Consider the following 13,212-nt stretch of genomic DNA (forward strand, 5'->3'; position numbering starts at 1 on the left):
TTGTTTTAAAACAGGTGTCTCTATATAAAGCTCTGGCTATCCTGCAATTTGCTATATAGACCAGGCTGGCCTTGAACCCAGAGCTCCCCTGTCTCTGCCTCTCCTGATATTAAAGGCTTAAGCCACCACACCAAAGTAAAAAAATATACACAGATGCACTCATTTATTCAGTCTCCCTTTCTCTCTAGAAATGGAAGGAATAAAAAAGGTACAATGCTAAAAGTTGATGAAAGAATGTGGCGTTTATTATTATGTCCAACTGTTTTCAGAGAGCACAATTTTTCGAATTACAAAGGTAAAGGGCCCAGCACTCAGGAGGCAGAGGCAGGCGGATTGCTGTGAGATCGAGGCCAGCCTGGCCTACAAAGTGAGTCCAGGACAGCCAAGGCTACACAAAGAAAGCCTGTTTTGGGGGGAAAAAACAAAACAAAAAACAACAACAAAAACCAAAGGTAAAGGAAAAACTGTGTCCTCCTTTCCCAGGGATGCAATGAACAGCTGGTGTTCTTAAGGCAGCCTCCACACTTAGACCAGCATATATTATTTGCTGCAGCTTTATTCACACTTCAAGCTCAATAGCTAAAACCTGGTTTTGTTATAAGAAAAAAACATGTGACATAAAAACGCCATAGAAACAGGTCAAACATCAAAGGAGACCCCTCTCTGATGACCTTGTTTCTAGCCTTAGTTTGTGCATCCTTCTCTTCTGTTGTTTCTCTTGTTCCAAATAATTTTTACACTCTTATTTTGAACTTTATCCTTCCTATTTATGACTGAAGAGGGTCACAAGCATGGCAGGAAACTGGACAAAAAACAGAACTGGTCTCATCTGAAACTACTACAAAAGCCATACTGCCCCTGGCTCCCGGCCACTTCACTGGGAAGATCACAGGCTGCCTAGACCCAGGCTCACCTCCTTCTCACTGCACTCCATATGGCAGCTTTCTGACATCAAAGAAGGTGGAAGAAATGATCTACATTCACCAGGCTGTTCCCACTCCTTCCCTTGAAATGCGGAAGGATCCATGATGTCTCAATCACCTCTTCTGCAATCCCTCTTTTCCTGCATACTAAGGCTGCCTCACAACAACAGAGCCCCCCCCCAAGTGACTGACACGGGAAGGAAGAAGCCGGGAGGACCAGCAACTGACCTCTCCAGTGAGGGGAATATGAGCTACAATGTTGCATACCTTCCAGAATAACACCAAGGAATGAACTGAACTTGTAAATGAAATTAAGTTGCTCTTTTGAACTGCCGCTCTAGCTAGACAGGAAAAGCCCCAGCATGGTTTCTATGAGTGCCTATGTTGCGTTTAATAGCGAGGACACAATCAAGCCAAAACAAACATCTGTTAACCAGTCAAGTTTGTTAATGAAACAATATTGCAGCTGGTTTATCAAAGATCAAAAGTACAGCAAATTAGAAAAAGGATGTTTGAACAAAGCTGGTTTCTGAAAAATAGTGGCTGAAGAATTTTAAACCCACTTGTCAAATGAGCACAAACCCTCCCCGAGTCCCTCAGAGCGCTGACTGCGCTTTCTCTGCGCCTCTGAGAAGACCAGCACCATTTGTTCTACTACTTCTGTCTGTCTCATCCTAGGCTTCTTAAAACCCTTCATAAACAAACTAGATGTGTACATGTGAGCTCCATCACAGTCTACTTATGATGTTTACTTTTATAAAGATCAACAATATATGCGGTTCTCCATTCCTGGCAACTTCTCAGCAAAGTGGTCCACATCCACGCAGAAGCATCCTGTGCACCTCGAGGACCACACTCGTTCTCTAACAAACACATACTAACTTCCTGTCACCACCTGAAAGCAGCAAGAGCTGCAAAGAACAACACACTTTCCTCATGGCCCGGCTAGCAAAACGCCATCAGCAAATTACACGGCTGGCTCATTTGCTAACTCTAATTTGGTAAGCTAATTGCTGTTTATGTGAAATATTAATGGATGGGAGAGATGAAAGTACTAAGAAGATTCAAATCCGTACTTTAAATCTTGGTGTGACTAGAAAACAAGCTTACCAAATCTGCTGTAGTTTGATGTTCAAGGCCAGGAAAAGGAAGTATAGAAACACAACAAAACCATGAATTTTACCATTAAAATCATCATTTCAATGATAAAACAATCACATCTATGTGTTGGGGATTAACACACAAAGATAAAATAGATTTTAAAAACCTCATGGGCTTCCGTTTTGAGAAGTGTATCATCTGCTAAAGTCTGAAGAGAAAACAAAAATAAAATCTTTGCCATTCAAGATAAAATCAGAATAAATCAGCAAACAACATATAACTGTTAAATAACTTCAAAGCTAAAAATACTGACGTTCTTGGTACTAAAAGTATCACAGAGTAGGAGCATGGCTCGAAAGGAATCTTGTACTCTATTCCCAGCAAAACACACACACACACACACACACACACACACACACACACACACACACACAGAGCTGTTACAAGTCATGTAGGTACAGGGAATACAAGCATAAATTCCCTAGAGCTGGTGCTCATTCAGGATGGGATTAGTATTGTGGGAAAGGTATCAAAAGCATCAGCTACACCTAAGATCTAAAGAGTTACAAGGAATGTTTGCCACACCCTTAACCATCAGACTGCCTGACATGATGCTGCTCCCCTACCTGAAGCTACTTCATGAAAAGCCCAGACAAGTTCCATCTTGATAAAAGCTCAAAAGTAGAACAAGCTGTCACGCTTCGAGTGCAATAGAAAGACCCAGTTATCCATTTCATCTCCCACTTGACCTGACCGGCTAGCTCGCGACTGTCCAAGAGCTCTCTCCAGTGCCCGGGCTAGTACCACCGGCTTGCACAGGCAGGCTGGCAGCACTGTGGCCCTCTTCTCAAGCTTAATTACAAGAACAGGAACCACAAGCTTCCTTCCCTGACCTTGGAAACCAGGAGCATATGGTCCACCCTATTCTTCACGCGGTAACAAGCTTCGTCACTCTAAAGCCGACTTTTATCCACACCAATGCCAAAATCCAGAGAATTTTGAAGAGCAAAGTTTACAGTATTTAAGGCTTTATCCAACTTTCAGTTGAATAGATACTGCTCTTTGAGAACAAGGAGTCTTTGATACAGAGAACATCAACTCTAAAGTCAACAGAAGAGGACACTGGGACTCTGTAACCGGAGTTGCTTTAGACTATTAACAACTCCCTTAGGACAGAGGCGCTTCTGGAAGCCTGCTACATCATGGACCAATATGGACTGGTGAAAGATCCTTCCAACAACTGGAAAAGTCCTAGGGACAGGGCCACACTATGGCAGGACATAGATAAGGAGACTAGAGAAGATTAAACAGCAAAGAAAATCTAAAAATAAAATTCTCTCACGGTGTGATGAATAGGAATCCCTCACATTGATAAACTGCCCTGCCTGAGGGCCCCCAAAAAATACTCTCTAAAAAAAAGTGGGGGGGCGGGGGGGCTGTGGGGATGGGGGCAGGCATGACAGTACCATGACTATAGTCTTAGCACTTGGGAGGCTGAGGCAGAATTCGGCCATCCTGGCTACATAATATGTTTGTGACCAGCCTATATAGATAAGGAGACTGTCTTATAAATAATAAAACCAGAGCCGGCAAGGACAGAGAAACAGCTGACCTCAGCAGACTATCTGTCACAGCAGAGCTCGTCTCTAAGAACCCATGCCACTCTTAAAACTTTTCCACAATCTCTCTGCTCATGTAACTACATTCAAAAAAAATTTTTATAAAACTGTTAGCAGTTCGTTCATTTCTCCTAACAAAAAATTCAAAGGCAATATTTGGAATATCCATGCTTTACAGTGCACTAGAAACATACCAAGATTTGACATTTAATACAGTTTAGGATAGTATTCTCAATAAAGTGAAATACTAAGGAAATCTGCTTAAAATTAGACTTCACCTGATTTTACAAAAATGCTAAAGCCCGTATGAGCTAATGGAATCTGACTGCTGCAAAGTATGATACCTGAAGTCTCTCTTAGAATATTTGACTTTCTGAAGTCCTCATGATCTGCCCTAATTGAGCTTTACCACTTTTAATGAGAAACATTAACACTATCCGTTAGGAGTTCCCGAGCCGAGTCAAAGATAAAAGTTTTATCTTCGGTGGTTTAATTCATTTCCATATCGACTCACCAGAGAGAGCTTTCTTAAATAAATACAAAGTAGCTCGTGTTAAGAAGGAGAATGCTGATACCCAATTTAAATTCTAGACTATGAGAAGCCTTGCAATTCCATTCCAGGAGGAAGGACCCTTCCGTCTTAACTTCTGCTGCGCTCCTCCCTACAGCCATGCACACGAGCGAGGATGATGGCAAATCTAATGAGGCACAGAGTTCCCCACTGCACTTCAGTGTGCTCATACTGTAGATTGTACCTGCGTGAACAGAAGCAATAAGCTCATCCTAACTAACACACTTCAAACGCTGGGAGTCTATTGCTGGGGAAACTGCTCCCGACTGAATGGCGTGTGTGAGCTGCCCAGTGCTCACTAGGACACTGCCCAGAGGAAAGGAGCCCTGGACTCAAGACTGTGAGCGTGGACTCTCAGCCCGACTGCTCACCAGTTCTACTGACCTTGGACAAACAGCTTAAGCTCTGCACCTCAGGTTCTCCCTGCAAAAGCAGGACAACAGTCTCCCTCCCTCCATGTAACATGAGTCAAGAGCTAAGTGTGAACTACTTAGAAGAGGCCAGCTTTTATACCTATGAAACACTAGCTGTTACTTTTCTCTTTTACGATGGCATTCCATGTCTCAGAAGCAGCCACCACAACAGCTCCTTCAAAGACATTATCTCACCAAATTGTACTTAAGACTGCACCATCTTGGAACAGTTCCCATTCGTGTCCTAAACCCTGCCAAGTGTGGTGACACACCTCAAAGTCCAGCTACGAGGGAGACTAAGGCAGGAGATCAAGAATCCAAAGCCAGCCTAGGTAACTGAGTAAAAAAATGTCTCAGTATTTTTAATAAAATTGACAATAGGGAGATGGTGCAGTGGGTAAAGTACTCAACACACAAACACAGGAATCTGTTCAGATCTCCAGCACTCGTACAAAACAAGGAGGCAGAGGCAGGCAGATCTCTGTGAGTTCAAGGCCAACCTGGTCTACAAAACAAGTTCCAGGACACCCAGGGCGGTTATACAGAGAAACATTCTCTTGAAGAAAAATAAAATAAAATAAAATAAATAATAAAATAAAACAATAGGTTGCAGCAAGATAACACAGTAACAAAATACCACTAAAATTCTATTATGATTACTTGATACAATTAATTCTCAAATTTTATCAACTAAATATCCTGGAGCATTTTCTCAGCATTCCTTGTTTAATGATGCTAACTGGTCAATTTTAAAGATTTACATCATAGAAAGAGCAGTTGCAATTGCATGCTAGGCAATAAATTACTCTGTTCTCAATCTTAGACACTTTCAAACATGAATTTTCTTTTAGACTAAAAATAGTTCTGTACAGATGCTGCCTGAAGAAAAATGATAAGATTAGCAAGAAATGGTGAGCAAAGTTGCAGAGGAGAGGAGCTTTGGAGAAGCTGTCCTGATTCCTCCAGCATACAGGAAAATGTCTCCAGGACACAATTATTCACTAACATACTAAACTGGCCACAGTGCCTAAACTTAGACCATGTGCCTGATAATTATACAACTTGGCCACGGCTGAAGAAAAGAAAAGACCAAAGATAACCAAACTTATGAAGAAATGGCTCTAGACTCCCTGAAAGGTTTTTGTTGTTGTTGTTGTTGTTTTGGTTTTTTTTTTTTTTTTTTTTGGTTTTTCGAGACAGGGTTTCTCTCTGTGTAGCCTTAGCCATCCTGGACTCACTTTGTAGACCAGGCTGGCCTCAAACTCACAGCAATCCGCCTGCCTCTGCCTCCAAGAATTTCTTTATAGGGCTGGAAAGATGGCTCAGTGGTTAAGAGCACTGACTGCTCTTCTAGAGGAGCTGGGTTAGAGTCCCAGCACCCATATGGCAGCCCACAACTGTCTCTAACTCCAAGATCTGATATCCTCACAGACATACATGGAGGCAAAACATCAATGTGCATAAAATAAAATAAAAATAATTTCCTTATATATGTGTGCACACACACACACACACACACACACACGTAAGCTTTTATTAAAATATCTAAGGAGCTAGCTGGGCATGGTGGCTCACACCCAGTGGTGGCTCATGTCTTCACCTCAACACTCAGAAGCAAAAACTGGCAGGTTTCTGTTTGAGGCAAGACTAGTCTACATATGGAGCTACAACCAGAACTACATACTGAAGCCCTGTCTATATGAATAAATAAAGATAGATAGATAATAGATAATAACTATTTTAAATTTTTATTTTAAATTTTTTAATTAAAAAATGTTTTAAAGAAAAACAGATGTCTAAATAAATGGCTGTGTTCAGAAATCGGTCGTTTTCTGTAATTTCTTAAAGAAAGTTATTAAGAAAATTTCACAGGTTACTTCATTTTTTGATACAATCAATGAATAAATAAATGTTGTGGAAGGCCAAGGAGGTACAAATCCAATTAAGAAATCCACTCTAGAATTCAGATACCTATGCAAAAGCTGAGCACAGAGGGAAACAGGACCCATTCCATGAGCTCTTTGTAGGAGTAGAACAGAGGCAAACCAGCTTAGGGCTCACGGGTCAGGCCTTGTCATGGCAGGCAGGCAGGTGTTGGTGCACAGAGCCCTAACATCTGAGTCTCAATACCTTTTCATCAATATGCAGTTTACAGGCACAATTGCTGCTTCCCAATAACAATGGTCGATGTCGTTTTTTTTTTAAAACAAAATTAACTGCAATCAATGAATGAGCTTAGCAAAAACAGTCAGGAAACGTAAACACTGGAGGGCTTGACTTTGGGAGATTAATTCAGTAAGTCTGAAATAAAACCAAAAAAATCATACCCAAATGAAGACTTGCAATCTCAGCAGGACAGAACTCAGCAATGTACTTACAATACTATAAAAATAACATAAAGCCTTGGGCCAGCAAGACAGCTCAGTGAGCAAGGGTGCTTGCTGCCAACCCTACCAGCCCGAGTCTGGCCTCCAGGACCAACATAGTTGAAGGAAAGAACTCCTGCAACTGTCCTCAGACCTCCACGTGTGCACTGTGGTGTGCAAGTATGCATGCACACATACACAAAAATAGATAAATAAATATAATTTTTAAAGACACCAAACAAGATAAAATAAACATTTACCTACACCCACTGACCACTTAACAGTAAATGGCTTTAAATTGAAACACAAGGGATTTAGACCATATAATAAAACTCCCAAAATACAAAGATTATCTGTATTAAAATATGTATGGAGGTTTTTCTTCTCCACAAATACAGGAGGGAAAACCTCACCCTCTCCTTGCTTAGGCTTGGGGCAGGTGGATTCAAGTCTATCTACCACCATCATAAAACAAGCTACATGAGCGCTACACTAACTCTCAGCCTCTGAGGAAGCCCTCAGTGCCACTGACCAGTGTTTATGAAATCATGCTGCAAAGCATCCTGACATAGAATATAAAAGCTATATTTAAGGCAAAACCAACTGATCTCACACTCCACTCAAAACCTCCATTCACGCCAGTGGCTCTCAACCTTCCTAACGCCATGACCCTTTAACACAGTTCCTCATGTTGTACTCACCCCAACTGTACAATTTATGTTGCTACTTCATAGCTGTAATTTTGCTACTGTTGTGAATCTTTTTCTGTTCTGTTTTGTTTTTGTTTTTTGTTTTCTGAGACAGGGTCTCTCTGTATTAGCCTTGGCTGTCCTAGATTCCCTTTGTAGACCACGCTGGCCTCAAACTCACAACGATCCACCTGCCTCTGCCTACCAAGCGTGCTGGGATTAAAGGCATGTGCCACCACACTGTTATGAATCTTAATGTAAGTATTTTTAGAGACAGGAGTTTGCCAAAGGGGTTGTGCCCCACAGGTTGGGAATGGCCTAAGTGGAAATGAAAACAGCAGTGTTTCCCTTCCGTAAATACTACAAACGCCACTCACCTGGTCTTTCTCATGGGGTAGAAGGCTGACAGGCGGAAGTGAGGATGGAAAAGCGCTGGGATACTGCGGTGCTCCTTTGACATCTGAGCTTCCATAATTGACCCTGTACTGTGGCCCTTCCTTCAGTAGCCTCCCATTGTTCACGGCACGCTTGGCCCCCAGCCGCAGCCTCTGCTGGAAGGCTGGGTGGGTGGTGGCACCTGTAAGATCGCTCTGACTTCTCAGATACTTCTCGATGTTCTTCAAGGATGAGCCATTTGGCTCCTCAAGGCCTTCGATTGCTCTCTTTAAAAGTTTATTCCAATCCACATTGCGTAGATCATTACACGGTCCTTTAGACCCCTTGGCTGGCTTGGGGAAAGTGCCTGGTTTAACTGATGAAAACCGCCCAGGATTGTCTGGGTCTTTATATGAAGCAAGGCCTTTGTTGGTGACTTTGAGAACTGAGCCATCCTGAACACTGAGTTCCAGCTGTTCCGAGACTGTCTTCTTATCCAGCCCATGGGACGTGCTGACCGCATGGCAGATTCTCTCTTCCGAGGGCCGCTGCTTCTGCTTTTTGATTTTCTGCACCGCTTCAAGAATCCACTCTGTATAAAGTGGGTTTGCAAGTTTTACCATGGTTGACAAATGGCTTCTCCAACACAGACGTTACCCATAGAGGTTCTCCTTGTACTTAATACAACCTGCACACTCGAAAGTCACAACTCAACAAACAGGCAGAGGATCCCAGCCCATGTCAAGCAACACCTTAGAGACAATCATCCTTAGAGAGAGTCGGAAGAGGGCAGCAGGCGATGTTGAGTGATAGGTGTCTTATTTCACCAATGGGAAAGACTGTACTCTTCAAGTGAAAGACATTCTTTAGGAAGCCAAGGCCTTAAAGGATAAAAAAGAAGAGAGAAAGCTCTTAATAACAGAACTTCTAAAAAACAAACATTCCTTGGTTGTTTTTTCAGGTGTAAAATGAATACACTGGCAGGCAGGTGCTGTGCAACACAGCACAATGATACTGTCCAACCAGATACTAGGCCACAACCTAGGAAGGAACTCTTAAAGAATTTTCTTTCTCTACACATAACAACGTAAGGAACATTTAAGAGACTACACCTAAGTTATATGAATAATGGATCCCATGTGCCCAGGAGATGGCTCAGCAGGCAAGGCACCTGCCCCAGCCCTGGTGGCCTAAATTCAATCCCTGAGATCCACATGGTCAAAGTTGTCCCCTGACCTCTATGCACAGGCTGTGGTATATGCTGCTCCAAACCCCTCAAAGCACAAAATAAATTAATTTAAAATGTAGAAAAAGTGATTGCTATCATCAAAATTAATAATGTGAAAGCAGTCTAAGGTACATATCCATCACAGATATAAGATGAGAATCAAAAAGGAGTAATAGTGCATGTCTTTAACTCCAGCACCCATAAGGCAGAGGCGGCAGGTCTCTGAAGAAGATGCCCTGGCTTACACACAGTCTCAAGCCAGCCATAGTGAAACTCTGCCACAAAAGAAACAAAAACTTAAGAAGAAGCACAGTAATCCCAAGTTGAGCCAGGTCACAGAGGAAAGAGTCCAACCTAGCCGTCTGTGTAGCCCCTGGGTGTGACACCTTCTATGGCACAGGCTGGCAAACTGAGACAAATCCGGTAACATAACCCTTCCCTTTAAATAAGGCAGCACTCTGCCTATCTTAACACCTGCCCCAGCTCATCCCACGCCTCAAGAGAGAGAACGGCCTACAACTCTGACCCCTCTGGCCAGGGCAGCAGTGCTCTCTCGACTTCTGCTCTCCAGTCTGGTACCAAGTACCATCCTGGCCTAGGGCCTGGGCCAGACCCACTGCTCTCCAATAGCGCCTACATCTTAGCCCGTTCTACCCAGGTGGCAGCCTGCTCACACATAACATCATTTGTTAGGTGTGCGGTGAGGGCACAAGCCCGGGGTCTGACCATTTGATAAGTGTCAAGAAGGCAAGAGTTTGAGGCCAGTCTCATCTACATAAAAACTGTCTTCTTATCTAAACAAGCAAACAAATAACCAAAAAGCACGGCGGCATGTAATTGCTAGCACATTCTAAATGTAAAAGGCTCGGAAATGTAATAATCAATAGCACAATACAGCTCAGGGGGGACAGTTTTAGAATCTGAGCCCAAGCCTGTCCTCATGTGTGGCATAGCCCCTGCAGAAACACTGATATGGTTCTGGACCCCAGCTCCACTGCTGCCTAGTGGAGAAGTACAAAATTAAGTGACCTAAGCCCTGGTACAGTGTTCCCATTTACCCATGGGGACAAATTCCAAGAATGTCCCTGAAACAGAGCTACTACACCTGATATACACTGTGCTATTTTGCTTTGGTTTTTTCTTCCTCTGTACATACACACCAATAATAAACTTTAATTTACAAATCAGGTACAATAGAAATTAACAAAAACAAAATAAAGATCCTAATAATACACCATAGTAAAGATTATTTAAAGGTTACAAAGAAAAAAAGATTGCTCATTTCCAAGCGCTCCTCTGATGTAGCATGAACTGCTAGTGACGGGAACGGCAGAAAGAGGGCCGACTAGCCGTCAGCACTAGGACTGGTCAGGCCCCCTGCACACGGCACTTCCCAGTGCGGACACAGAACTATCCATTACTATAGACGTCAGCTAAATTTGGTGTCTCCAGACCTTGAAAAGAGTTTCTTTCACAAAACACAAAATTAAAGTTTTACTGTTGTTGAAGCCAGGCACGGAGTTGCATGCCTGTAATCCCAGCCCTCAGGGAGGCAGAGGCAGACAGATCTCCATGAGTTGGAGGCCAACCTGGTCTACAAAGTGAGTCGAGGACAGCCAAGGCTACCCAGAGAAAGCCTGTCTCAGAAACAAAAAATTTTACAGTTGTTGATTTAGACATACATACCTAAAAAGAGAATTTTCATATCCTTTAGATGGATACCACAGAATGTAGCACTTGCACCTGAAGACCCTGAGGTACTGCAAAAGTGGCCCCTCAGCTCCTGAGCCAGGCTTCTCTGCAGAGGAGTGCAGTCAGCTCCCTGTGTCTCCCCCTTCTATGACTCAGACACGGGAGCACATGAGCCTTAGAGGTCATCCACTCCAATCTCAGTTGCCCGGTATCAGTGTCCAGTATCCTTAACCGGCCGCCACATCTTTGGAGGCAACTCCATGCACTGACATGAAGTTGGACCAAAATGGGTGTCTTGCTCAGAGGAGCAAGCCTCCACCTCCCTATGAGTCCCACAGATCAGAATCCCTGGGAACAACCACAAAACATTGTACTACTCTTCAATATCACTGGCCCTCAAATATCTGAAAATAAGTATCTTTCAAAAAACACTCTCCACCAGACCCGCCTCTGCCTGTGCCTGCCGTGCCAGCTCCTTTACCCATCTGCAATCCTAGAGCTCCCAGCACAGCCATCCAACGGCTGCTCGCTGATAATCTCTGCCTTAAAAGTCCCCAGTCCAAGGGTTATTCAGTTGAAAGTGCAACCCAAAATTACAGGAACTGTCTTAATAGCCCTGTCATGCTGGCCATGCTGAGCATACAGCCCAAACAAATGGCCAGGTTTTCTTTTCAAAATGTTGTAAAACTAAACCTTTCCAGCCCTCCCTTAAAAAATTAATGCTGATTTTTTTTCCCCTTATTTTGGTTATCCAAGACAGGGTTTCTCTGTGTGAGCCTTGGCTGTCCTGGACCCTCTTTGTAGACCAGGCTGGTCTTGAACTCACAGCGATCTGCCTGCCTCTGCCTCCTGAGTGCTGGGATTAAAGGTGTACGCCACCACACCCGGCTCTCAGGCTTTTTAAATGCTGAACTCAGTTGATGTGAACTATCTTCTGACCTGCCAAAGACTGTCTGACTCTTGATGCTGTCGTTTGCAAACCTAGTAAGCACTCCGTCCTGTACAACCAATCACTGACAGACTCAAGACCTGGAGACCTGTGTGCCACACAGAGCAAGAAGCATCCCTCGTCAGAACACAAACAACAAGAAATACATCTTTCCAAAGTGAAATGGTTTGGAGAAATTTTTCATAGAAGATATTTCACTGTATCCAAGTAATTATTTCAACTTTGATGACTAATTTGATTGGAGTGTACAAAACATGCTTGTAAGAAGCAGATGAGACAATATCACAGAAAAGTGTCCAGTAGCACAAAGTTGCTTTTAGGCAAAATATACTTCTCAAGTAATATACACCACTAACAAGCTTTTACCACAATCAGTATCCACAACCAAAATAATCATCCATCTCCATTACCAACACATTTCAGCAAAACTGACATTTTATATCTTAAAACTGTAATGAAAGAAGGGGAAATACCAAATGTTTTTAACAGTCCAGAACAAAATAATGAAGACTGTTCAGGCAAATCTGCACACATTCCCAAAAAAAGTATGTTTATTTGGGCATAAGGACATCCCTTAAATCAGCAACCATCTCAGGAAAGTGCCTAAAGAAGTACAGTTCACTTTCTTCTCCATTTTTTTTTCAGAGTATCTGCATTAAAAATATAACTGCAGGCTGGGTGTGGTGGTGCACACCTTTAATCCCAGCACTCCAGAAGCAGAGGCAGGTGGATTGCTGTGAGTGAGAGGCTAGCCTGGCCTACAGAGTAAGTCCAGGACAGCCATAGCTATTACACAGAGAAACCCTGTCTCAAAAAACCAACCCCCCCCCCAAAAAAAGACTGCATTTGTGGCTAGTTGAGAAGGTTCAGCAAGCCCGGCATGGTGGCGCACGCCTTTAATCCCAGCACTTGGGAGGCAGAGGCAGGCAGATCACTGTGAGTTCGAGGCCAGTCTGGTCTACAAAGCAAGTCCAGGGCAGCCAAGGCTAACGCAGAGAGACCCTGTCTCGAAAAACCAAAAGAAGGAGGAGGAGGAGAAGGACGAAGAAGAGAAGGAGGAGGAGGAAGAGGAGGAGGAGGAGGAGGAGGAGGCGGCTCAGTAGAGTTTACAAATGAAGCCCCGTTGTGTTTTGGTGACAGGAGACCTGCGTCCCCTCTAGGACTACTCCATGATTTTGAAGTGCCCAAAACAAAATAAAGATAAGGAGGTAGTGTGCTGGCCTATGGCTCAGGGATGAGGATGCTGCCTCACAAGTGTGTGGCCGAACTAGTCTGAGCCATCCTTT

The 13,212-nt window shown here is 43.3% G+C and overlaps 1 protein-coding gene across 4 annotated transcripts in view; it reads right to left on the reverse strand.

Annotated features, from left to right (window-relative positions):
- Positions 1-13,212, reverse strand: part of KAT6B (lysine acetyltransferase 6B) — a 172,651-nt gene that overhangs the window by 146,108 nt on the left and 13,331 nt on the right. For all 4 annotated transcript variants that reach the window (XM_084794913.1, XM_084794911.1, XM_084794910.1 and 1 more), the window contains exon 2: positions 8,060-8,938. In XM_084794913.1, the coding sequence (XP_084651039.1) occupies positions 8,060-8,680 (621 nt within the window). In that variant the 5' untranslated portion in view covers positions 8,681-8,938. The remainder of the gene's footprint in view (positions 1-8,059; positions 8,939-13,212) is intronic.

This window comes from Acomys minous (genome assembly GCF_964271855.1).
Source record: "Acomys minous genome assembly, chromosome: 9".
Classification (NCBI taxonomy): domain Eukaryota; kingdom Metazoa; phylum Chordata; class Mammalia; order Rodentia; family Muridae; genus Acomys; species Acomys minous.